Source organism: Bufo gargarizans, chromosome 6, assembly GCF_014858855.1.
Source record: "Bufo gargarizans isolate SCDJY-AF-19 chromosome 6, ASM1485885v1, whole genome shotgun sequence".
In the NCBI taxonomy this organism is placed as follows: Eukaryota; Metazoa; Chordata; class Amphibia; order Anura; family Bufonidae; genus Bufo; species Bufo gargarizans.
The window spans coordinates 29,684,172-29,712,167 of NC_058085.1; the positions used below are offsets into that span (position 1 = coordinate 29,684,172).

General features: G+C 46.7%; 1 protein-coding gene across 1 annotated transcript in view; it reads left to right on the forward strand.

Annotated features, from left to right (window-relative positions):
- Positions 1-325: 325 nt before the first annotated feature.
- LOC122942515 (oocyte zinc finger protein XlCOF8.4-like) overlaps positions 326-27,996 on the forward strand; it is a gene marked incomplete at its 3' end in the record, with an annotated part of 64,338 nt that continues 36,667 nt past the window's right edge. The window contains exons 1-6 of the mRNA XM_044300181.1: positions 326-442; positions 20,714-20,857; positions 20,987-21,166; positions 21,249-21,372; positions 21,449-21,510; positions 24,825-24,927. Coding sequence (XP_044156116.1) covers positions 20,786-20,857; positions 20,987-21,166; positions 21,249-21,372; positions 21,449-21,510; positions 24,825-24,927 — 541 coding nt within the window. The remainder of the gene's footprint in view (positions 443-20,713; positions 20,858-20,986; positions 21,167-21,248; positions 21,373-21,448; positions 21,511-24,824; positions 24,928-27,996) is intronic.

Below are 27,996 nucleotides of genomic sequence, written 5' to 3' on the forward strand. Positions count from 1 at the left end.
ACTGGAATTACAAGCAGTACAGCAGAGACCTGTGTACAGGGAGCAGAGAATCCTGGTCATGTGATCTGCATGACTCCTCCCACACAAGATCACATGGTTATGCCATCATCACAGGACCTGTACCTTCTCCTGCTGCACAACCTAACTCCTCCCACACCTGATCACATGGTCATGACATCATCACAGGTCCTGCATATTCTCCTGCAGCACAGCCTGACTCCTCCAACACACGATCACATGGTCATGACATCATCACAGGTCCTCTACCTTCTCATGCAGCACAGCCTGACTCCTCCCACACATGATCACATGGTTATGACATCATCACAGTACCTGTACCTTCTCCCGCAGCACAGCCTGACTCCTGCACATGGTGGTAGAAATTACAGCCCAGGAGGCTCCATAGTGAAGGGTTGTCAGAGGAGGACACGCCTGCCCCCAGGTAAGTGGAGCACCACACATATAAGGCTCCACAGCCGGAAGGATCCGTAGATCTGTCTGCTGGTGATCAACAGATTCCTGAGAACATAAATGAAGTAAGCGCGCAGGCTTCTGGGGCAGGACACCAGCTTAAAGATATTAAAATAAGAAACAATTGACAAGAGTTCACTTCTAACGTATAACGCGTTTCGCGGACCAGCCTTCCCCTTCTTCAGGTACAACATAAGCCTGGAGCAGGGGGCGTTATATAGAAGACATATCCAGGAGATCTCAGAGATGTGGACTAGAGCAGGGGACGTTATATAGAAGACATATCCAGGAGATCTCAGAGACGTGGACTGGAGGAGGGGGTGTTATATAGAAGACATATCCAGGAGATCTCAGAGACGTGGACTGGAGCAGGGGGCGTTATATAGAAGACATATCCAGGAGATCTCACAGGCGTGGACTGGAGGAGGGGGTGTTATATAGAAGACATATCCAGGAGATCTCAGAGACGTGGACTGGAGGAGGGGGTGTTATATAGAAGACATATCCAGGAGATCTCAGAGACGTGGACTGGAGCAGGGGGCGTTATATAGAAGACATATCCAGGAGATCTCACAGGCGTGGACTAGAGCAGGGGGCGTTATATAGAAGACATATCCAGGAGATCTCAGAGACGTGGACTGGAGCAGGGGGCGTTATATAGGAGACATATCCAGGAGATCTCAGAGACGTGGACTGGAGCAGGGGGCGTTATATAGAAGACATATCCAGGAGATCTCAGAGATGTGGACTGGAGGAGGGGGCGTTATATAGAAGACATATCCAGGAGATCTCAGAGACGTGGACTGGAGCAGGGGGTTATATGGAAGACATATCCAGGAGATCTCAGAGACGTGGACTGGAGCAGAGGGCGTTATATAGAAGACATATCCAGGAGATCTCAGAGACGTGGACTGGGACAGGGGGTGTTATATAGAAGTCATATCCAGGAGATCTCAGAGACGTGGACTGGAGCAGGGGCGTTATATAGAAGACATATCCAGGAGATCTCAGAGGCGTGGACTGGAGGAGGGGACGTTATATAGAAGACATATCCAAGAGATCTCAGAGACGGGGACTGGATCTGGGGGCGTTATATAGAAGACATATCCAAGAGATCTCAGAGACGGGGACTGGATCTGGGGGCGTTATATAGAAGACATATCCAAGAGATCTCAGAGACGGGGACTGGATCTGGGGGCGTTATATAGAAGACATATCCAGGAGATCTCAGAGACGTGGACTGGAGGAGGGGGCGTTATATAGAAGACATATCTAGGAGATCTCAGAGACGTGGACTGGAGGAGGGGACGTTATATAGAAGACATATCCAGGAGATCTCAGAGGCGTGGACTGGAGGAGGGGGCATTATATAGAAGACATATCCAGGAGATCTCAGAGACGTGGACTGGAGCAGGGGGCGTTATATAGAAGACATATCCAGGAGATCTCAGAGACGTGGACTGGAGGAGGGGGCGTTATATAGAAGACATATCCAGGAGATCTCAGAGACGTGGACTGGAGGAGGGGGCGTTATATAGAAGACATATCCAGGAGATCTCAGAGACGTGGACTGGAGGAGGGGGCGTTATATAGATGACATATCCAGGAGATCTCAGAGACGTGGACTGAAGGAGGGGGCGTTATATAGCAGACATATCCAGGAGATCTCAGAGACGTGGACTGGAGGAGGGGGCATTATATAGAAGACATATCCAGGAGATCTCAGAGACGTGGACTGAAGGAGGGGGCGTTATATAGAAGACATATCCAGGAGATCTCAGAGACGTGGACTGAAGGAGGGGGCGTTATATAGAAGACATATCCAGGAGATCTCAGAGATGTGTACTGGAACTGAGGGCGTTATATAGAAGACATATCCAGGAGATCTCAGAGACGTGGACTGAAGGAGGGGGCGTTATATAGAAGACATATGCTGGAGATCTCAGAGACGTGGACTGAAGGAGGGGGCGTTATATAGAAGACATAACCAGGAGATCTCAGAGACGTGGACTGAAGGAGGGGGCGTTATATAGAAGACATATCCAGGAGATCTCAGAGACGTGGACTGAAGGAGGGGGCGTTATATAGAAGACATATCCAGGAGATCTCAGAGACGTGGACTGAAGGAGGGGGCGTTATATAGAAGACATATCCAGGAGATCTCAGAGACGTGGACTGAGGCAGGGGGCGTTATATAGAAGACATATCCAGGAGATCTCAGAGATGTGTACTGGAACTGAGGGCGTTATATAAAAGACATATCCAGGAGATCTCAGAGACGTGGACTGAAGGAGGGGGCGTTATATAGAAGACATATCCAGGAGATCTCAGAGACGTGGACTGAAGGAGGGGGCGTTATATAGAAGACATATCCAGGAGATCTCTGAGACGTGGACTGAAGGAGGGGGCGTTATATAGAAGACATATCCAGGAGATCTCAGAGATGTGTACTGGAACTGAGGGCGTTATATAAAAGACATATCCAGGAGATCTCAGAGAAGTGGACTGAAGGAGGGGGCGTTATATAGAAGACATATCCAGGAGATCTCAGAGACGTGGACTGAAGGAGGGGGCGTTATATAGAAGACATATCCAGGAGATCTCAGAGACATGGACTGAAGGAGGGGGCGTTATATAGTTACATAGTTGATACGGTTGAAAAAATACATAAGTTCAACCAAGGGATAGGTGGGGAGGGGAATCCCAGATGGAAGTGAGAATCAGATTTACTACAGTTTTTCATAAGCATTAAAGGGAACCTGTCACCGGGATTTTGGGTATAGAGCTGAGGACATGGGCTGCTAGATGGCCGCTAGCACTAGGGTTGTTGCGGGTATCGAAATTTCGATACCCAATCTATACTTTTGTCCCGGTATCGATACGATACCGGGATTTCAGTTTTTTCGATACTGGGCTGCGCTTCTGCGCAGCCTAGTATCTCTGAACATGAGCGCGCTGCTGTCGGCGCGTTCATGTTCTCTCAGCAGCACAGGGAGAAGGAAGCTGTCCTCCTCCCTCCCCCCTGTGCTGCTGCCGCTGCCACCAATGAGAAGAGAGGGGCGGAGGAGGGGCGAGCGCACTGCGCCACCAATAAGAAGAGAGGGGCGCAGGAGGGGCGGGCGCACTGCGCCACCAACGATAGGACTATTCCCATTTCCCACACAGAGTGGCGTCCAGCGATGTCCCAGCACTCACCATTAGTCCTGGGCGCCGCTCCGTTCGCCCGCAGTGCCCCATTACTGTCTCCTCTCCTGCTCCACATGCTGCTGATTACTAGCTGAGCGATGGGAGGAGACATCAGCTTCACTAGTGGGCGTTCCTTCTCCCTGCGCTGCGATTGGACAGCGCTACAGCGCAGGGAGAAGGAACGCCCACTAGTGAAGCTGATGTCTCCTCCCATCGCTCCGATAGTAATCAGCAGCATGTGGAGCAGGAGAGGAGACAGTAATGGGGCACTGCGGGCGAACGGAGCGGCGCCCAGGACTAATGGTGAGTGCTGGGACATCGCTGGGCGCTGCTCTGTGTAGCCTAACCCTGGGTTCACACCTGAGCGTTTTACAGCGCGTTCAAACGCGCTGTAAAACGCTCAAGACATGAAATCCAATGCTTCCCTATGGGAATGGTTCACACCTGGGCGTTTTACAGCGCGTACGAACGCGCTGTAAAACGCCCGACGCTCAAACAAGTACTTGAGCTTCTTTGGGGCGTTTTGACGCGCGTTTGTGGCCATAGGACACTGCAGTCAATGACACAAACGCGCGTCAAACGCGCGTTCACTATTACAAAAACGCGCGTCAGAAACGCGCAGTCAGAAACGCGCGTTTGGGAAACGCTCAGGTGTGAACCCAGGGTTATAGTGAAAGTCTGGACTCATATACAGTAGTCAGTCTTTAACACAATACAGGAGGCGGGTGCCGGCAGCAGAATCGCATTGCCGGAACCCTGCCCCAGCTGCGATCAGAGGCAGTTAACCCCTCAGGTGCGGCACATAAGGGGTTAACTGCCGCTGATCTGCCAGTACCCGCCTCCTGTATAAAGGGGTAATTATCATTGATGGCACAGTGCGCCGGCCCCTCTCAACCCCCCCCAGTATTAAAATCATTGGTGGCAGTGGCCACAGGGTCCTCTCCCCTCCCCCTCATTGGTGGCAGTGGCAGCTTCTGATCGAAGCCCCAGCAGTGTAATCCTGGGGCTCCGATCGGTTACCATGGCAGCCAGGACGCTACAGAAGCCCTGTTGCCATGGTAACATCCCTGATGCTGTGTGCACAAAGCACAGAGCAGCAGGGACAGTGTGAAGTCCTATTCACCCTGATATAGATCTATCAGGCTGAATAGGACAAGGGATGAAAGATCCCAGGTTCTAGCCCCTAAGGGGGGGAAATAGTTATTAAATAAAAAGTGTAAAAAAAAAAAAAAAAAAGTTAAACCCCCCCCCACCAAAATACGAAGTATAAATCACCCCCTTTTACTAATTTCACATATAAAATATATAAATAATAAACATATTACAGTATAAGACAAGTTTTTTGGCACATATTTTTGTGCTCAAAAAGCCCCCTCGTCTTATACTCGAGTCCGATTTACATCGGCGAAAATTCGCAAAAAAAAATCGCATTAAAATTTTCGCATTAAAATTTGCATGAATATTCAACACTGCGCCTGCACTGGATTTGGGATGCCGGCGAGAGGAGGATCGGGGTGTTTGAAGCAGAGCGCGGCGCTGAGGAGAGGGGGGTGTTGAGCACTTAGCCGGGCCTCTGGGAGGCGATTTAGCTGAACTTGGAGGCGTTATTAGTTTTAAAATGTAGGCGGGCACGGCACTTCAGAGGGGCGTTCCTTGGCACCGTGAAGAAGAAAAACGCCCCTCTGGGCTCCTGATAGCATCCTTTGCATATCAGAAGAAATGACAAGACTCACAATGAAAAGAACACAGATGGAAAAAAGGTACTTTATATTGCTAGTGACAGATTCCCTTTAACCTACTGATGCCTCAATTAATGTAATTTTATTGGTACGGTATCTATTTTTATTTTTTAAATTTACCAGTAGCTGCTGCATTTCCCACCCTAGTCTTTATACTCGAGTCAATAATTTTTCCAATTTTTTGGGGTAAAATTAGGGGCCTCGGCTTATATTCGGGTCGGCTTATACTCGAGTATATACGGTACATATCGCCACGTCAGAAAAGTCCAAACTATTAAAATATAAAAAAAAATCTAGGTGGTGAACGCCGGAACATAAAAAAATTAATAAAAACTGCGCGATTCTCCATTTTTAAAAATGCGGAATGCACGTGGCTTTTTTGGTTTATTTTTTTCGCGTGGTAACGAATGGTATCGAGTATCGCAATACTTTTTCATGGTATCGAAACCGAATAAAAAATTTGGTATCGCAACAACTCTAGCTAGCACATCCGCAATTCCCAGTCCCCATAGCTCTGTGTGCTTTTATTGTGTAAAAAAAAACACGATTTGATACATCTGCAAATTAACTCTTTAAGGACTGGGGCTCATTTTCACCTTAAGGACTTGGCCATTTTTTTGCAAATCTGACCAGTGTCACTTTATGTGGTGATAACTTTAAAACACTTTGACTTATCCAGGCCAGTCTGAGAGAGTTTTTTCGTCACATATTGTACTTCATAACACTAGTAAAATGGAGTAAAAAAAAAACATTTTTATGTATAAAAAAAATACCAAATTTACCCAAAATTTCAATTTCTCTACTTCTATAATACATAGAAATACCTCCAAAAATAGTTATTACTTTACATTCCCCATATGTCTACTTCATGTTTGGATCATTTTGGGAATGATATTTTATTTTTTGCGGATGTTAGGGCTGTTTCACACGAGCGGATGGCGTGCGTGACATCCGCTCCGTGAATGAGACCAAGACCCGCTACGGACAGCAGAAGCACGGAGCAGTAACATGATTGATAATGCTCCATGCCTCTCTGTGATCTCTTTACTACGAAATCACAGTGAGATAAAGTTGTCATTGTAATTTCGTAGTAAAGAGATCACAGAGAGGCACGGAGCATTATCAATCATGTTACTGCTCCGTGCTTCTGCGGTCTGCATTTTCAAAAACCAGTTCAGGTCTGAAGTCACTTTGTGAGGCTTACATGATAGAAACCACCCATTCTAGAAACTACACCCCTCAAGGTATTCAAAACTGATTTTATAAACTAGGGATCGACCAATATTGATTTTTTAGGGCCAATACCGATACCGATAATTTGTGAATAAATTTATACCGATATTCTGGGAATTTTCATTTAAAAAAAAAAAATAAAATCCTACACAAATCTGCTGAAAATTTATGTTTATTGTTAATGTGTATTTTTTATTTATTTTTTGCAAATATTTTTTTCATTTATACTTAATATTTTGGTGCTTTATTTTTATTTTTTTTTAACTTTTTTTTTCTTTCTAACTTTTAGCCCCCTTAGGGACTAGAACCCTTGTGCTATTCACCCTGATAGATCTCCATCAGGGTGAATAGGAGCTCTCACTGTCCCTGCTGCTCTGTGCTTTGTGCATGGAGCTTATCATGGCAACCAGGGCTTCAATAGCCTCCTGGCTGTCATGGTAAACGATCAGAGCCCCAGGATTACACTGCTGGGGCTCCGATCGGAGGAGCAGGGGAGAGGGGATCCTGTGGCCAATGCATAATACTGGGGGGGGGGGCGCTCTGCGCCACCAATGTTTTTAATGTGGGGGTGGGGGGCGCACTGCGCCACCAATGATTAATACTGGGGGGCGCACTGCGCCACCAATGATTAATACTGAGGGGCTGGGGGGGGGGGGCACTGCGCCACCAATTAAGTTAAATGTCTCATTTATTCATATACAGGAGGCTAGAGCTGACTAAAGAATGACATAGCCGGATCCCGACCTCTATGAGCGGTAGCTGCGATCCGCGGCACCTGAGGGATTAACTACCGCAGATCGCAGCTACCGCTCATAGAGGTCGGGATCCGGCTATGTGATCCTGCAGCTCCCGCCTCCTGTTCAATTTGAATGAATGAGAGATTTCTCTTCATTGGTGGCGCAGTGGCCACAGCCCCTCCCCTTCTCTTGTCCCCTGTCCTCCCATTGGCGGCAGCAGCAGCACAGGGGGAGGGAGACGCTGCTTCCTTCTCCCCTGTGCTGCTGCTGAGGGAACACGGAGAGCGCTGTCAGCAGCGCGATCTGTGTTTCCCCATACGTTATCGGAATATCGGCAAAATAAATGCCGATACCGATAACAGTCAAAATCCTCAATATCGGCCGATAATCGGTCGATCCCTATTATAAACGTTGTTAACCCTTTAGGTGTTCCACAAGAATTAATGGAAAATAGAGATACAATTTTCAAAATTTCACTTTTTTGGCAGATTTTGCATTTTAATATTTTTCCAGTTACAAAGCAACGGTTAACAGCCAAACCAAACTCATTATTTATGGCCCTGATTCTGTAGTTTTCAGAAACACCCCATATGTGGTTGTAAAATGCTGTATGGCCAAACGGCAGGGGGCAAAAGGAAAGGAACGCCATACGGTTTTTGGAAGGCAGATTTTGCTAGACTGTTTTTTTTTTTTTTTGACACCATGTCCCATTTGAAGCCCCCCTGATGCACCCCTAGAGTAGAAACTCCATAAAAGTGACCCCATTTTAGAAACTACGGGATAAGGTGGCAGTTTTGTTGGTACTAGTTTAGGGTACATATGATTTTAGGTTGCTCTATATTACACTTTTTGTGAGGCAAGGTAACAAGAAATAGCTTTTTTGGCACAGTTTTTTTGTTTGTTATTTACAACATTCATCTGACAGGTTAGATCATGTGGTATTTTTATAGACCAGGTTGTCACGGACACGGCGATACCTAATATGTATACAATTTTTTTATTTATGTAAGTTTTACACAATGATTTCATTTTTGAAACCAAAAAATCATGTTTTAGTGTCTCCATATTCTGAGAGCCATAGTTTTTTCAGTTTTTGGGTGATTATCTTAGGTAGGGTCTCATTTTTTGCGGGATGAGGTGACGGTTAGATTGGTACTATTTTGGTGGGCGTACGCCTTTTTGATCGCTTAGTGTTGTACTTTTTGTGATGTAAGGTGACAAAAAAATGGTTTATTTAGCACAGTTTTTATTTTTTTATGGTGTTCATCTGAGGGGTTCGATCATGTAATATGTTTATAGAGCTGGTCGAGACGGACGCAACGATACCTAATATGTCTATATGTCTTTTCCTAATGGTTTTTTTTTACAATTTTTCTTTACTTTATCTTTGAAAAATTACACCTTTTTTTGTAAACATTTAATTTGATTAACTTTTTTTTTTCACTTTTTTTTTTTGTCCCACTATGGGAGAGGGTCTGATCCTTGTTTTAATACAGCACAATACATCTATATTGTGCTGTATTCAACTGTTAGTGTCTTACACTGTAATACGCTAACAGTTGCCTAGGAGACCCAGCCTGGAGGCTAGGCCTCTTAGGCTTCCGTAGATAACAGGCCCCAAGCCTCGGAATGACTTGTGGCTGCCATGGGAACGATCGAGTCTCCGCCACAGCACAGCGGGACCCGATGCATCAGGTGAGGCAGCGCAAACCTCCTATATGCCGCGGTCAGCGCTGACCACGGCATATGAGGGGTTAATCCACCGGCATCGGCGTAACCCCCCGGATCTCTGCTGCTGACCGGGGGGACTGCACGCGGGGGGAGGAACGACTGCAGGACGAGAGCGCTAAGTGCCAGCGTTTGAGGATGAGCATTCTCGTCCTGGGTCGTTAACGTGTTAACCTGAGATGAGTCCTGTATGTGAGATGAGTCAGGGACAGGACTCATCTCAGGTTATTTTGCATATGTATCAAATCGTTTTCTTTACACAATAAAAGCACACAGAGCTATGGGGACTGGATATTGCGGATGTGCTAGCGGCCATCTAGCAACCCATGTCCTCAGCTCTATACACAAAATCCTGGTGACAGGTTCCCTTTAATGTTTACTTTTAAAAATTCATCTAAACCATTTATAAAACTGTCCACTGTTCCTGCTGTGACCACGTCCTGAGGAAGTCTATTCCACAGATTCCCAGTTCTTACAGTAAAGAAGCTTTGACGCTTCTGGAGACAGCTTTTTCTTCTCCATTCGGAGGCAGTGCCCTATTGTCTTTTGAGAGCATTTTACATGGAACAATTTTTTGTACGCCCCATTTATATATTTGTATAGCTTAATTATGTCCCCCCTTAGACTTCTCTTCTCAAGTCTAAGTTCAATTATTTTAATCTTTCTTCATAACTAAGACCCTTCATGCCCCTTATCAGTTTAGTCACTCTTCTCTGTACTTTCTCCAGCTGTTGTGCATCCTTTCTATGAACTGGTGCCCAGAACTGAACTGCATATTCCAGATGAGGCCGCACCAACACTTTGTAAAGTGGTAATTTCACATCCCTGTCCCGCAAGTCCATGCTTCGTTTAATGCATGACAATATCCTGGTGGCCTTGGAAGCAGCTGATAATTTAATCTACCATCTACAAGGACACCCAAATCCTTCTTTATAAGTGACTCTCCCAGTGTTACATCACCTAGGACATAGATATGAAGCACAGAGATTATTACTACCAAGATGCAGAACTTTACATTTATCCACATTGAACCTCATTTGCCAAGTTGATGCCCAATCACTCAGAGTGTTCAAGTCAGCTTGTAGTTTGTGGACTTCTTCCTTAGACTGTACAGTATTACACAGCTTAGTGTCATCTGCAAAAATAGAAATGGTGCTATTAATCCCGTCCTCAATATCATTAATAAATAATTTAAATAATAGAGGACCCAGCACTGAACCTCGGGGTCACCACTTATAACCCGGGACCAGTGGCATCACTAGAAATTACTGGGCCCCACAGCAAATTTTTAAATGAGGCCCTCCCCCAGTAATTTTTTGCATCCCCTTCCTTTCATGCTGCCCCTATTCCTGTGGCTAGTAAAGATCGCTCTCTCAGAACAGGCCCGGCAGCTGTTCCATCCATTTCCTACACTGTCTATACTGTCACTGTATATAATTTCATTGTTAAGGGGGCCCTGACCATATCTTTTAGTCCTCCTGCTCCTGAATGGGCCCCTTTTGGGTCAGGGCCCCAAAGCAGCCGCTTCCCCTATAGTTACGCCCCTGCCCGGGACCATTCAGAATAGGAATCATTGACCACAGCTCTCTGGACACGGTCTTTCAGACAGTTTTCAATCTAATTACAAACTATACTTTCCAAGCCAATAGACCTTACTTTACCTATTAAACCTCTATGAGAGACAGTATCAAAAGCCTTTGCAAAATCCAGAAACTCTACATCCACAGCCGCCCCTCTGTCCAGGCTTCTACTCACCTCCTCATAAAAACCGGGTTAGTCTGACAACTTCTGTCCTTGGTAAACCCACTCAATACACAATAATTTTCCCATCCATTCCCAGACCTTACTGATGTGCATTCTTGACATCGGATGAGGAAGAGGAGGTAGCAATGGTTGCCACCCAGCGGTCTGACGACAGTACCCAGATCAGCCCAAGGAGGGAGATCCCTGCTGTTGCTGCCATCTCAAATGTCAGTGGTGGAGAAGGTGGACGTCACGTGGGTGCCCACAAGAGAGGAAGAGGAGGGGAGTTCAGAGGGAGAGACGGAGCAGCAGAGCAGGAGGAGAAGCAGACAGAGCTCGCAGGGCACAGGAGGCAAAAAGCAGACTGCAAATGTATCTGGAGCGAGCCATCCACCATGCACGGTCACTTCTGGCGCTCCCAGGCACGTGGCTCTGCAGTGTAGGCTTTTTTTTTAACGTGTCAGCTACTGACAATAGTGTTGCCATCTGCAGCCTTTGCTGTCAACGCATAAGTCGCGGTAAGCCCAACACTTACCTAGGGATGACCGCCTTAAGAAGGCACCTGGCCTCCCATCACTGAGCCCAGTGGGAGCAACGCCATCAGAACCCACAAAGCCACACTCCCGGTGCTCCACGTCCTGCCTCTTCTCCTCTCTCCATTCTTCTGTCCTCCACTACACCTTCCACCGTGCCGTTGTCATGTTCATCTGGCAGAAGGCAGGCTTCTGTGGCCCAAATGTTCGAGCGTAAAAAGTGACGCCAGATAACCCTCTTGCCCAACAGCTGACCGCTGGCTTGTCAGAACTACTAGCCCACCAACTACTGCCATATAAACTGTGGCCATTGGCACACTGCAATGGAAGGTCCCCGGAAAGAAATATTTCTTCTAGAAGGGCATCCCAGAGCTCTATGGCCACGTTCAGCGGCCAGTGAATATATATCTGGCACACAGTGTCGGTGCCAAGATACATCTGACCACAGACACGTGTTCTAGCAAACATGGGCAGGGAAGGTACATAAGTTTTACTGCCCACAGGGTGAAGCTTCTGACGGCCGTCAAGCATGTAACCCGTGACTCCTGTGTGGATTTGCTGTTACCGCCACGGATTGCATGCAGGCCTGCCTCTTCTTCTTCTCCTCCTCCTTCTCCATCCTCCGTCTCCTCCTCCTCCTTTTCCACTGCTACCTCCTCTTCCGCTGCACCCCCCAGCTCCCCAGAACCTATTTGACGTGCCAGGTGAGACGTTGCCATGCTGTGCTGCGGCTGTTGTGCCTGGAAGCCAAGAGCCACACCAATCCTGCACTCCATTCAGCTCTGCGGTCACAGGCCGATCAGTGGCTAACCCCGCTCAATTTAACATTTGGTAAAGTGGTGTGCAACAACGGTGCCAATCTGCTGAGCGCGCTGAAATAGGGCAAAATGACACACTTGCGTTGCATAGCACACGTCCTGAACTTTTTTGTTCAGCGATTTGTTGCCAAATACCCCGGGGTCCAGGACATCTTGCGGCAGGCCAGGAAAATCTTTGGCCATTTTAGAAATCTTACACGACCATGGCTCGCCTTGCTGACGTTCACCGGCGACACCACTTGCCCGTCAGATGTCTGATTTGTGACTGCCCGACGGGCTTGAACTCCACCTTGTATATGCTTGATAGGCTGCTCCAGCAGAAACGTGCTGTTAACGATTACCTGTACAAACTCTGCAGCAGGACAGGTTCTGGGGAGCGTGGTTTCTTTTCACAGCGCCAGTAGCTGCTATTGTGCCATTTTATGAGATCACCAAACTGGTCAGTCGTAGCCAGGGCGCCATCAATGACATCGTACCTTACTCCTTCTTTCTGGAGCGTGCATTGCATCATGTCATTGATCAAGCCGTCAAGAAGAAGGAGCTGGAAGATGAGGAAGTCGCAATGCTGGATGAATTCCCAGGAGGGGCTACTCCATCTGAGACAAGTCAGCAGGAGTCTGAAGAGGAGTCAGAGGAGGATGTGGCTGGGGGAAGGAGGAGGAGCAAGAAGAGCAGCCTCTAAGGGGGACTTTAAACTTTTCAGGGATCCCTGGTGTTGTCTGTGGCTGGGGGGAGGAGACCGAAGACTACATACTCCTGGGCGATGAGCAGGAGCCAGGGTGCTCCACTGCTTTCAGTTTAGTGCAAATGGGGGCCTTCATGCTCCAGTGTTTTGAAGAGGGACCTTCATATAAAAAGCATGAAGGGCAAGGACCAGTACTGGGTGGCAACGTACTTAGACCCCCGGTGCAAACACAAAATGGCGGAAAAGTTACCAGCATCACAGAGGACTGTCAGAATGCAGCATTTTGTGGGCGCTGGCAGATATATTTCCACCCACAGCGAAAGGGGCGGTTTGAAGATATGTTTGTCATTTCGGATATGAGATCATTCTTGCAGCCAACCCATCGACAGGCGCCCTTCCAGGTCCAGCTTTAGGGAACGTCTAGACCGTCAGGTGTCCGACTACATCGGGTTAACGGCCGATGTGGACGCTCTGAGAAGCGAGGAACCCCTGGACTACTGGGTGTGCAGGCTTGACCTGTGACCAGAGCTGGCACAATTTGCCATGGAACTCTTGGCTTGCCCCTCGTCGAGTGTCCTGTCCGAAAGGACGTTCAGCGCAGCAGGGGGGATTGTGACCGATAAGCGCACTCGCCTAGCTCACATTTCTGAAAATGAATGAGGCATGGATCTCTGAGGAATTCAACACCTGTGACGACCACGTTTTAATAGAATTTCCTCATGCCAGCCCACACATATCCGCCACAACATAGAGCAAAGAATGGTCCTTGTCTTATGTATATACAGCAGCATTGTCATGCCCTGCTCAGGTCATTTGCGGAGGTCTGCTAGGTTAGCAGCACGTGTGTAGCCTTTTGTTTTTGTTTTAGAGTTGAGCTGTATCCACCTACCTTCAGGTGTACTGGGTTGGGTCATTGGTATGAGTTTAAATTACGCCCACTCCCAGTGTCCTGTGCAGGTTATAGCTTCTGTCTTGCTCAGAGGAAGGAAGGATTTGCTGTTCCTGCTCAGTACAAGATAAGTTGGTTTTGTTTTTCTTGTGATTGTATGTCTAGGCTGTTAGAGAGACGCCTGCCCCCTCCAGGTCCTGAGGGAGCAGGCTGCCTTTTTCCCCCTTTCACCATCTTAGGGATTTTAGGGAATCTTCAGCCTAGGCACAGGGACACGTTCATTCCACCTTCAGGGTCTGAATGTGGGCTTAGAAGTCTAGGGAGAGCTGTTAGGGATTTGTCAGGAGGTGACCTTCATCCCCAGCCTCTTGCCTAGACACTTGTTTGGTTGTATTCTGCGTATCTTTTATGCTAGTCACGCTGGACAGGATACAAGGCCTTTTCTGTCAAGTAAATGCCTAATTTTTGGGGCCTCTACTCCAGTGGCCTACAGTCACATTTTTAGCCATTGACCACCTAATGTACCTCCAGCCACATAATCACAAGTTCTTTTCTGTCAGATTAATGCCTAATTTTTGGGTCCTGTACTGGCCTACAATAATTTTTTTAGCCAGTGACCCCCTAATGTATCTCCAGCTACATCATTACAAGTTCTTTTCTGTCAGGTGAATGCCTAATTTTTGGGGCCTGTAGTGGCCTACTGTAAAATTTTTATCCAGTGACCGCCTAATGTACCTCCAGCCACATAATCACAAGTTCTTTTCTATCAGGTGAATGCCTAATATTTGGGGCATGTACTCCCGTGGCCTAAAATACATTTTTTCTAGGCTCCAGCATGGCACATTTTTGAGAGTTTCCCTTTAAGACGAATAAAAATGGCCCCTGATTAAAATAGATATTTATTTTGTGGGAATTTTTGCCAATGCTCCCCCTCTGGTATGTCACTGTCCATGTTGTGGGACTATTTGTGCACTTCTAGTAAGTATTTGGTGGCTGCAAATATGACCTGAAGGTTTTACAGGTTCAGCTGCCATTAAAGTCAATGGGACCTGCCGCAAACGCGCAATTCGCGAACATTTGATCGCGGACACACGTTCGCATTCACGAACCGTCCTGGGCGATGTTTGTCTATCCCTTTTTTCTCGTGTATTAGTGTAAAACGAAAATATATATTTGCAATTCAACTGTCTAGTTATATGTTCTAAAGCCCTTTTTGTCGTGTATTAGTGGAAAAAGAAAAAATGTATTTGCCGGTCAGTGGTGCAGTTATATGTTCTAAGGCTCCTTTTCTCGTGTATTAGTGGGGAATAAAAAGGCTTATTAGCCGTTGTGTGGTGAATTGAGAAAAAAAACAGACTCTTTGGGGTGTTTTAATTTCCTTTTTATTTATTTATTTATTTGATCTAACAGTATGTCAGACAGAGAAGTGCCAGGCCCTGCAGAGGGGAGTGGCATAGGCCTAAATGTTTCTGGCGCATGCAGAGGTTGCAGCAGAGTAAGGGGCCGTGGCAGCTAGGGTCACTTCGAGAGGCCTGAGCTCCCAGTGTCAGCTAGCGGTCGTGTCTTGACCACGTGTCTTGGTTGACTCGATCTTTAACTTTGTCGCAAATGACATCAGACACCACCAGTCATGAGTCAGTGGGTTCGTCAGACACCACCCTTAGTTGGCATGACTCGGGAGCAGGCCCTGTGCCCTCACCTGTCCTCAACCTGCCTTTGTCCTTTTCTGTTCCCTCAGGCAGTGTATTGTATGCTGTGGGCTTAGCTCCACTATACAGTGAGGAAGAGCTACTAGAAGACAGTCAGCAGCTACGGGCAAGACAAGATGTGGAGGAAACATCCGCCGCTACCTCCACTATGCGGGCAAGTAGTGATGATGAGAGTGGTGTGGGAGCTAGTGTTGCGAGCATTTGACCCAGAAACAGTTAAGGAGGACATCAGTGACGTGCAAACAGTACTCGATGATGATGATGATGTAGCTGATCGCACTTGGGAGCCGGGTGACGAAGGGGCTTCATCATCATCGGGAGAAGAGGGTGGCAGCTTGCCCGTGAGGCAGCACAAAGCCAGCAAGTCGGTAGCGTGGCAGGAGTCAGCAGGGTGGCAGCAGTGGGAGGTCGGGAGCCAAACGTGCCTGGGGTAGAGCACCCGCTTCGCAGGAGTCTATCTTCCCGGGAACTAGCGGTGCACAGTTTCACAGAGCGGCGGTAGCAGTCAATCAGTGCGTTGTGTTGGGGGTAAAATCACCTACTCGGCGGTTTGGGAATTTTTTGTTAAGCCACCGGAGGAGGTGAACATGGCCATATGTAGAATCTGTGGGCAGAAGGTGAGACATGGCTAGGGTGCCAATGTTGGCACGACAGCCCTGCTTTAACATATGCAGCGTCACCATAAAGTGGCCTGGGAGAGCCGTAGCTCCAGTATAGTGGTCCAGCCTGCTGCAGCAACCGCTGCATCACCCAGTGTCACGCAGCCAATTTCAGGCAGTCAAGGCTCCACCACCTCAGCCAAAGGGAGCTGTCTGTCCTTCCCATCATCTGCTGGGCCTGATGTGGAACTGTAACCACGGTCAGGGACAATACATGTCCTTTACAGCCCACTGGGTGAATGTAGTTCCTGCACAGCCACACCAGCAACTTGGCCAGGGGACGCCACTTCTACCTCTACGTTCTCACACCGTTGGTCCTGCAACAATGTCCGCCTCTGCCTCGACCACTTTGTCCTCAGCCTCCACTGCAGGGACAATTTCACAGTGCCCCTTCATCATAGCACATGTGCAGGGCACGGCGGTGTCACGCTATTCTGCACCTTGTTTTCCTGGACGAACGGAGTCGCACAGTGTCACGGAAGGTGTACAGAAAACTAGAAGACACAAAATGAAGATCCGACTGACTGGATCCAAAACTAAGGAACAAAAGGGGGAGCCCTGCAACAGACCTGGCTCTCTCCCTAACTGCTCAGCCTATGCGAAAATCTCAATGGTAGATGATCGCATATCCTCGTACCTCGACTGTATAACACCTGAACACCATATAATAGTGAGGGGACACGACCACCAGCTCCCTACACTTGATACGGAGGGAGTCAGGGTCACCTGGGATCCAGCAAATAGGAAAACACAAATGAATGAACAAAACTTATCTGTAGAAGACTCAGTAGTAGCATCAGCATGCACACACTCCAGGAAGTAATATAAACCGCAAAGTGATGCAGTATGGGAAGGGATTTAAAGGGATGCAATCAGTGCAACTACATGACAGCTGAGAGAGGCTAACGAGATGAGAAAATGAAAGCAAAACAAAAGGAACCTCAAGGAGTAGGTTCTGAAGGACGTTTGTCAGAGCTTCTCAGATGTCTGGTGGTGACACACAGGGGAGGAATTGCTCTGTGTCCTTCATCAAGAAATCGAATCCTGGCTTTCTCTGCGACAACTAAAAATTGGAACCATGGTGACCGACAATGGTAAGAACATGGTGTCGGCGCTGCGTCAAGGAGGGCTGAGCAATGCGCCCTGCATGGCACCTGTGTTCAATCTGGTTGTCAAGCGGTTCCTGAAGTCTTCCATCCATCTGCAAGACATCCTAAAAATGGCCAGTCAGCCACTCGTACACCGCAAAGCATACCCTCATTGAGTTGCAGCGGCAGAACAACATCCCCCAACATAGGTTGATATGCGATTTTCCACCCCTTGGAAATCCACCCTCCATATGTTGGACCGACTATACGAACAGAGAAAGGCCATAAATGATTTCTTGATGATCCAAGCGGACAGGAGTACTCCCCTGTGTAACTTCGATGTCAGCCAGTGGCAGCTCATGCGTGACACCTGCCGTTTGCTCAGGCCCTTTGGGGAGGCCGCGTTATTTGTCAGTAGCCAGGACTACGGAATGAACAATGTTATTCCACTGCTTCATGTCTTGGAACAGATGCTGGTAAATCTGGCTGGTCAGGGGACTTGAGACGTGGCACCTAGATCTCACGTCCACATGAGCCCTGTGCGGGCTGAACTGGAGGAGAAGGAGGAGGACATTAGAGCACAAGCAATGTGTATCAAAATGGGTGGTTTTTCTACACAGGTGACCGGAGAGGAGGAGCAGGACCATTTAGAGGAGCTACAGGGCGATGAGGCAGAAGACCCAGACACACCGTGGCAGTATGCAGTGGAGATGGAGGCAGGGAGTCCCTCTGAGTCACTTGCACAAATGGCCCAATACCTGCTCACTTGCTTGTGTAGTGACAGCCGAATTGTCATCATTTGGTAGAGGGATGACTTTTGGCTCTCCACCTTGTTGGACCCTTGCTACCGGTCCAAAATGGGGGTCTTTTTTACACCCGCTCAGGGCTCCAGATGGCGACCAAAATGGTTGCCAATGCGACTTAGAATTTACAAATGGTGACCAGACTTTTTAGTCTTGTTGCCATCTGTGACTAGACCCGCCGCAGCTCTGCAGTTGAATACAGCGGCGGGGCACAGGAGATGACAGTTCTCTGTCCCGCCGCCGATGTTCTTCTCAGCAGCGCAGTGGAAAAAGAGTCTCTCCCTCCCCCCTGTGCTGCTGCTGCCGCCAATAAGAAGAGAGATGGGAGGAGAAGGGGAGGGGCTGTGGCCACTGCGCCACAAATGAAGATAACTGACCTGTTAATACAAATACAGGAGGCGGGTGCCGGAATCAAATAGCCAACATCCGACCTCTATGACAGGGAGCTGCGATCTGCTGCAGTTTACCCCTCAGGTACCGGCACCCTCCTCCTGTATTTGTATTAACAGGTCAGTTATCTTCATTGGTGGCGCAGTGCCCCCCCTACCACCAACACTCCAGTATAATAAACATTGGTGGCGCAGTGCCAATGAGGGTAAAAAAAATTAATTAATTAACTCACCTCCTCCAATTGATCGTGTAGCTGACGGTCTCTTGTTCTTTCTTCAGGACCTGTCAGTGTGATGTCACTGAGCTCATCACATGGTTACCATGGTGATGGATCATGTGATGAGCGCAGTGACATCACCACAGGTCCTTTTCCTCAAAGATGAAGACAGAAGAGAAGCCGAGATGCGCGAACAAGTAGATTAAGGTGAGTTACATTTTTTTTTTAACCCCTCCCCTTTTACTTAGCATTCTGTTTTAAGAATGCTATTATTTTCCCTTATAACCATGTTATAAGGGAAAATAATTACATCTACACAACCTTGAACCCAAACCTGAACTTCAGTGAAGAACAGTCAGTTTTTTTTTATCACACGCGTGCAAAACACATAGCAGCCACGTAATAAAAACTGAACAACAGAATGCAATCGCAGTCAAAACTGACTGCAATTGCGTACCTACCCGCGCGGGTTTGCCGCAATGCATCCGGAGCCAAAACGTGACGCCCGTCTGAAAGAGGCCTAAGGCTACTTTCACACTTGCGGCAGTGTGATCCGGCAAACAGTTCAGTCGTCGTAACTGCCTGCCGGATCCGCCGATCTGGATGTGACTGAAAGCATTTGTGAGACGCATCCGGATGCGGATCCATCTCGCAAATGCATTGCAAGAACGGATCCGTCTCTCCGCTTGTCATGCGGACAGACGGATCCGTCTTGTATCTCCATTCAGAATGCATGGGGATATGCCTGATCAGTTCTTTTCCAGTATAGAGCCCCTGTGACGGAACTCTATGCTGGAAATGAAAAACGCTAGTGTGAAAGTACCCTGAAATATTAAGTTTAAATCCCCCCTTTCCCAATTTTACATATAAAATATATAAACAATAAATAAATAAACATATTACATAGCGCTGCTTCCGAAAAGTCCAAACTATTAAAATTATTAAAAAATATCTCCTATGCAGTGAGCGCCGTAACAGAAATAAATAAATAAAAAATTTCAGTTCAGGAGCTACTAGGTACTTTTTTTAGTCTGCAGCACTGCCGCTGAGAGGGAGGACAAACTGAACTAATATAGAGACATCTATGTAGTCAGTTGGCCGCTGCCTATCTGCGCCATCGTCCATCCTCATGCGGGTCTGACAGTGGGGGCCCTCTGCGCTCACGTTCCACTGCCATGGCTGCTGGGGAGGAGTGGGGTGGCAGGAGAAGAACCAGCACAATCAGCAGCTGCCTGAGGCCCCGTGACTGCCCAAATAAGTGAAGTGGGCAGTAATTCTAAGAGCGACGCCTGTCATCTGCATGTCATACGGACTCACAGTATTAATTCACTACCACAGCAGACTCCCTATGCTTGTTACTGCAAGGCACATTGCTCTACACCACTATAAAGGCTCTCTGCAGCCAGAAAATATACGTATTTTAATGAGATTCGCCACAAGTAAATTTGTATCGAACCAAATCTTTTTTTTTTTATTGCCGCACCGGCCAAATCAAAGTTTTCTCTTGCCTCTAGTTACCACGAAGCGCGAGAAAATTTGCCTTCAGGACAAATCTAATTTTTCATGAAATTCGGATCGAATTCCACTTCGTCAACTTGGATTCGCTCAGTTGTGAAGAGCTTTTAAAAACAAAATCTGCAAACCCAATGTCTGGCTAGATAGTAATAATAATCTTTATTTATGTATCGTCAACATATTTTATTTTATGTAAAACATATTTTACAATTACACAGAAAACATAGGACACAGAATCCTCCACTGCTCCAGCACTGATGCTCCTGTGTTCTCCTTCAGTCACAGTTACATCACTGCAACGACAACATTGGTTAGATCTCCGATGGCAGCATGTATATAACATGACCATTGAGGCCCATGATGGTCTATAGTGGTCACGTGCTATTCATACTGGCATCACTGATGACGTCTTTTATTCACTTGGACCTCACAGATGGAGAACCGCCTTGACTAAGCCACTCAACTCCTGTTCCAATTTATACAAAAGGAGAGAACACAACATCTATACTTTATTATCTCCTGCGATGGCTCCTCTAGTAATTGTATTTTAAATGGGATTTTTCCATTCAGGTACCTACAATATAGGGTCCCCTCAGTGGATTTCTTCTATATAAGATCCTTCTCCGGATTGACCCGACAAGAATGGAAAGGGACAAGATGGCGGAGAGTATAATAAATCTCACCCTAGAGATCCTCTTCTGTCTTACTGGAGAGGTGAGAAGTTCTGATGATGTCACATTACATCATCTTATCTATGTTACTAACAGATGGACATGACCGGAGAGGTGGCGAACTCTGGAAATGTATGGAGTGATGGTTATTACTGTTTCTCTCTATAACTAGGACTACACAGTAGTGAAGAAGACATCTAGTGAGCGCTGCCAGGCCCCTGTGTCTGAAGGATGGAGAAGAACCCTGAGCCCAATCATGGGGCCTCCACCTCACCTCCTGATACATGAGGAAATCAATAGAGAGGAGATCCTAGAACTCGCCAACAAGATTATTGAGCTGCTGACTGGAGAGGTGACACTGCTGGGAATGCTGGGACATTACACAGGAACGCTATGAAGGGATCTGGGTGATAACTGTGTCGTTGTGTTCTCAGGTTCCTATAAGGTGTCAGGATGTCACCGTCTATTTCTCCATGGAGGAGTGGGAGTATTTAGAAGGACACAAAGATCTGTACAAGAATGTCATGATGGAGGATCACCAGGCTCTCACATCCCCAGGTAATAGACATGGACTAAATACACACATCCTCTCATTATCTGTATGTAAGGAATTCACTGGATGTGTTTCTTACAGTTAAGGCAGAGATAAGAACACCGGAGAGATGTCCCAGTCCTTTTCTTCCACAGGATGATCAGGTAGGTGGAGATAAAGTCTCATGAAATGTTCCCTATAACCTGTATAAGTCTTTGAAGATCTTGTTTCCAATCTTGTTTTATCCACTATTATTATATGTTTTATGTTGCATAATGAGTAAGGCGGAGATGGAAGGATTACAACTGATCATGGCTTTCTGGTTCTTCTCACAATTTTCTGCCTATGGAGACTTTTAAATTGACCTTCTCTGTTAACTGCTGCAGACCTTTTCTGGTTGCACAAGGGTTGGACTCAGTTTTTGGAGCAGTCCTCAGCTTGGACCATGTGATACTAAAACTTGTCAACCATAATTGAGTTGTGCCCAAATTTTCAGCTTTTGCCTGTCTTACAATGCAGCTATAGATATCTAAGAGGCTTCTCCCTTCACATAGCCTGCCTGCTTGCGAATTTCACAGAGTTGCAACATTCACTGAGAAAGGAGTTCTGTTGTTGATAATCAGTTCTCCCCTCTCCTGTGTGCTCTCTTGTCCTCAGTGGCGTACCTACCATATAGGCAGACCACGCAGCTGCTATGGGGCCCGTAAGGAAGGGGGGCCCGCAGTGGAGGAGAGTCTATCTTCCTAACTGCCTCCCGTCTGCTAGCCCCGCCTTCCGCCTCAGCTTCCCATCTGCTAGCTCCACCCCCATCTCCATAGCCGCAAAAATAGGGTCGCCATTGGCTTCAACCCAAAAAGCCACGCCCACCTCTGTGAAGCCACCACCCCCATCGTCGGCAGGGATAAAAACGGGGTGGGAGGGAAGAACTTGTGGATGGGCCAGGGGTGTTCTGGAGGGGCTGGGGGGTGTACTGGAGCCAGCCAGTCCCCCCCCTTCACATTAGTTATTAACCCCTTTCAGCAGTCCCCCATTCACAGTATTTATTAACCCCCCTTTCAGTCCCCTCTTCACAGTCCTCCACAGGTGCACTAAACCCTGCTCCACCTATGCAGCTCTTACCGTGTCCGTGCAGGGCAGGCTATATCCAACCACCAAAGATCCTTGTGCCTGGCAGAGAGAGAGCAGTGATGCGAGGCAGCCGATGATAGGGTAAGTGGCACAGTTAGAGCTGGGTACTAGTGGGCAATGGGCAATGGCAGAGAAGTGCTGTCATTGTGACTGGCAGTCCGCAGCTGCACACCCGTGAAGGTCCCTTCCCATCATGATTCGCGCTCCTCTGTTCCCAACTAGTTCCCACCAGGCTCCAGCACAAACCAGAATTAATTGGCCAGTGCAGCTTGACGTCACGTAAGCGCGCAGCCAGTCACAGTGTGATCCAAATGTGGCCCTGCCTCCTTAAAGTGACCATGCCTGAGCGCCGCGGTCCCGTCCTAAGAAGGAGGACTTCTGGCCGTCCGTGCTGGCCTTGCACAGGACGGAGGACCAGGATTCTATAAACCGGACTGTCTGGCCTAAAACTGGACATCTGGCCACCCTATGGAAAAAGCATGCTGAATGTTACCACTGACCATGTGTCCCCAGAAGATTATTTTAGAGCTCTTAAGGCCTGATTCCTCTAGCTTGCTGGGGACAAATGGTCAGTGGTAACATTCAGCATGCTTTTTCCATAGGGTGGCCAGATGTCCAGTTTTAGGCCAGACAGTCCGGTTTATAGAATCCTGGTCCTCCGTCCTGTGCAAGGCCAGCACGGACGGCCAGAAGTCCTCCTTCTTAGGACGGGACCGCGGCGCTCAGGCATGGTCACTTTATGAAGTAATGAAGTAAGTGACAGCTTGTAGGTGAGAACAGTGCAGAGGTGTGTGTGGGGGGGGGGGGGTCAATCAGCTTTCCCAGACTATTCCTCTGTACATATGCCATTCCGAACAGAAGGAAAGCTGGTTGTCACTACATTATGTAATGTGACTCAGCTTTCCTGATGTCCTGCAGGGCACAAGTGCAGAGGCTTGAGAAGATATGAGGGAAGGTGGGAGTTGTGTTACTCAGCTTTCTCAGACTATTCTCATGTCTCTTCACATGTGCCATGCAGGACAGCAGAAAAGCTGGGTGCTATTACATCATGTAATGTCTTGCAGGTAATAAGAACATGGAAAGGCAGGGGGGAGGGGTTCACTCAGCTTTCCCTGAGATTCATGTCTCTGCACATGTGTCATGCAGGATAGCAAGTAATGTCAGTGTCTCCCAGCATGACACAGAGGATGGGGGGAGGGGGGCACTCGCTTCCTCAAACGTTTCTCATGTCTCTGCACATGTGCCATGCTGGACAGCAGGAAAGTTGGGTGGTATGATATCATGTAATGGCCCAGATTCTTGATAAAATATGCTGAACGCCGCCAGAGCCTACCAGATCCCATTCACTAATGGGTCAGGTTCCGGTGTGAGTACTGCCATTTTGTATAACAAAATACTGCTGCATGAGGTGGGACAGAGGCGAAATTAGGGAGGGTAGTGAGAGGCGCCAGGGCACATAGTGGGAGGGACTAGGAACGAGCATGGGGGCCCAATGATTTCTATGTACGCCCCTGCCTGTCATTATACTATAATCAGTGATAAGCAGGGTGTTCTAGTGGTGACAGATAATCAGTTCTCACCTCTCCTGTGTTCTCCCTTGTCTTTATACTATAAACTGTGATAAACAGGGTCTTCTAGTGGTGATAGATAATCAGTTCTCACCTCTCCTGTGTTCTCTCCTGTCCTTATACTATAAACAGTGATATGCAGGGTGTTCTAGTGGTGATAGATAATCAGTTCTCACCTCTCCTGTGTTCTCCCCGTCATTATACTATATACAGTGATAAGCAGTGTGTTCTAGTGGTGAAAGATAATCAGTTCTCACCTCTCCTGTGTTCTCCCCGTCATTATACTATATACAGTGATAAGCAGTGTGTTCTAGTGGTGATAGATAATCAGTTCTCACCCCACCTGTGTTCTCTCCTGTCCTTATACTATACTCAGTGATAAGTAGGATGTTCTAGTGGTGATAGATAGACAGTTCTCGCCTCTCCTGTGTTCTTTCCTGTCCTTATACTATAAACTGTGATATGCAGGGTACCCACAGCCCTGGGGCGGCCAGCAAGGGCAACAGGTGCACAAACAATGTAATATTATACATGCACACAATTTAATGTTACGGATTGAATATAAGGGCTACTCTCCCTGCATTGCAAACCAAATTCTGGTTGGAATAACAAAGCAATCAGATTGGATTCATACAGGAGGCCTGCAGATATTTGGGTCAGATAAGTCCTGTTCTATGGTAATTTTTGTTCAGCATTCTAATTACTGATCTTCTCTGGTCATATAAAACCTTCCACACGACTTCTCCATCCGTCTGATGACTTCTACAATATTTGTTTTGCAGCTTGTGAATCCGGATGAAGATCTGAACATTATTAATCCTACAGAGACATATGTGAGGGGCGATGAGCAGAGCATAGAGGACATTCCTACAGATAACCGCCCAGGTGAGTAGTGACCACTAAGTAAAGCAAAGAAGACTCACAGATTCTACTCCTTCACTGGATACTACTATTTTATGTTAAATTTTCAGGCTCTGTCTTTCGTTTTTTTCAGTATTATATTCATCGATTCAGTTAAAATTCTAATTAAATATAAATGAAAATGTGATAGTGTTATAGGTGATCGGTCATATAGCTGCAGCTCAGTCTGATTCAGTTGAATGGGTCTGAGCTGCAATGCCAAGTACAGCCACTATGTAATAGACGGCGCTGTGCATGGTAAACTGTGAGGAGGCCACGGCGTGCACTGGAGCTTCGGCAAACCTTGAGGCTTCCTCAGACAGCTGATTGGAGGGGTGCAGGGAGTCGGACCCCCCTCTGATCTCATATTGATGACCTATGCACAGAAAAATCTTGGAGAAGCCCTTTAATGATTTGCAAATGATAAAAAGTGGAAAGATTGTATTTAAAACAACTTTCTTTTAACCTGGCTTCTATGTCCCTCCCACATGCCACAGACTGAAACTATGTGGTTGACAATTTCATCATCTGCAGATCTTCTCCACTCCTACTGCTTCCTCTATTATGATAATCTCACGGCTTGTCATTCCGGCGTTGCACTCATCAAAATGGAAATTGCATGTCCCTTCTGCACTCTCTGGATATCAACAATTTTTTTATTTTTTTTATTTTTATTTTTTTAATAAAAATCATGTCACATTTTGCCTCCACCCTTGAATACACAGCCGATTTTAAACTTGAACAAATTCTGGATTGCAAGTAGGTCCATATCAAAAATGTTTTAGCTCAATGATTAGAAAGGATATGGTCCTGAGGAATCCTTCTGGCATGTACTGCCTGGTGATGGAGCTAAATTCCTTTCCTTGCTTCTTCCTATGTATTGCTAGTGACTACTGTATTTGATTCTCATCCTGACCACACTCCTGCCTCGTCTTTTTGAATTGTATAACAGGAACCTTTTGTCCTTCTGTCTTTGATCCTTGGCCACGTTTCTGAACATGCTCTTGTCCTTCTGACCAGTTGCATTTTGACCGAGCTCCTAGTGACGACACTTGGCTCCGTTCCTTACTATAATACTACTGCATCAGCGCTACTGCCACCAATCTGTGACTGCAGATCAAAACCTGAGGATCTTCCATCAGAAATGTCTTTACCCCCAAACCCAAACATCACAGTCATTACTACAACTAGAACACAATTCACACTGAGGTCTCTCTTAATCTCAGTTCCGTCACTCCCAAATGAACAAAGGTGCATTGTTCTCACCTTAAATTCTTGATTTTTGTGGATTTACATCAAGTGCTTGCAATTCATTTATATGCAAAACATCCAAAGATAAAGAAAAGTGTGTTAGGCTGACAGTACATGTACACCACTGTCCTGCTCTGCTTTGTGGTCGTTGGTCCACTCTCCCGATGTGTATTGGGACTAGTGCTCAGTGAACTTCTTTATAGCACTGATGGAGTTAATCCTCCCCTTTTGCTCCCTGTCCAGCTGCTGAGTAAGGTTCTGATCAGCCTCCCTGTTTATCTGGGTGACCCAGGGCCTGCGACTAAGCATTACCATCTCAGCGTCTTCTTCTGGTCTCTCATGCAGTCTGGTTTGAGGCTCTGATAAGTGCTGATCCCTAACTGCAGACATTAGGGGCTCTGACTGCTCTCTTTATATACTATTTTTAGATTAACTAGAACCTTCTACTGGGATGGGTGTAATGGAGAAACACAAACAGATACGAAGTTACAACTTCTGTCTCTCATAGACTTACTTTGAAGCTTCAATGATACTCAATGGCAATGACACAACGGTTTTTCCGACAAAAACAGGTTTTCAGAAATAATAAGATAGCAGCACCTGGCATTCAAAAGGTCAGTCTGTCTGAGTTTTAGTAGTAAACAACATCCGGCTTTTACCTCCAAAAAGCTCTTCTTCAACCCTTATGGTAGCTTCTCATTATTAACTAGAAAGTCCCAAAAGTCTCTTTACTGTGCAAATTCAATGCAAATGAGCAAAGTATATCAGAGCATATAAAGTGCAGTTACAGTATTATGCAGTATAAATCAATGCAGGTTAACCCTTTAAAGTGGAATAAACTAAGGAGTTCATAAGGGCAACATGTCTACAGATGTCTAAATTTCTAAGTACCCCTGCTCCAGAGCACTATATGGGTTTGTGCGACTCTGTCCAATCATTTCTGCAGGTGTTAGACTGTGCAGGGACACACCCCTACTGGTAACACCTGTCTGTACCTTTACTGCAAGCTTCATAAACTTCTAGTAGAAATAACAGAGGGATGGTACAACATAGAGCCATACGAATAGATTCTCCAGAATTGTTATTGCATGGGGAATGCTTGTAGTTACTACAACAGCCAGGTCTGGAGAGGTGACAGGTCCTCTTTAAAGTAAAACTTTGTGGCTCTCTGCTATGGTTAAATGCCAGGAGTCGTGTTCCCACCCCGTTCACAGTGAAAACGAAAAACTCAAGCAATGTGGTTGCAGAATTGTTGAGGTTTATTAACCCCTTCTACCCCAGGCTAATTTTTACCTTCCTGCCCAGGCCATTTTTTGCAAATCTGACATGTCACTGTATGTGGTAATAACTTTGGCACGCTTTTACTTTTCCAAGCCATTCTGAGAATGTTTTCTGGTGACACATTGTACTTCATGACACTCATAAATTTGAGTCAATATAGTTCACCTTTTATTTATAAAAAAAAATCCCAAATTTACCAAAAATGTAGAAAAATTCTCAATTTTCAAAATTTCTATTTTAAAACAGAAAGTGATACCTCATGATTAAGAGAAAGGACCTCAGTTAGGGAGGAAGACTAATGAATCTTTTGATGCATGTGTCTTTACAAAGGAAGAGGTTCTAAGTCAGCTGTCTAAAATTAATAAAAATAAGTCAAGAGCTTAGCGGTGAACTAGCAAAACCATTAACAGATTTATTTAACCAATCACTGGTAACAGGAGTCGTACCAGAAGATTTGAAATTAGCAAATGTTGTGCCCATTCTCAAGACAGGTAGTAGGGAGGAATCCGGCAACTATAGGCC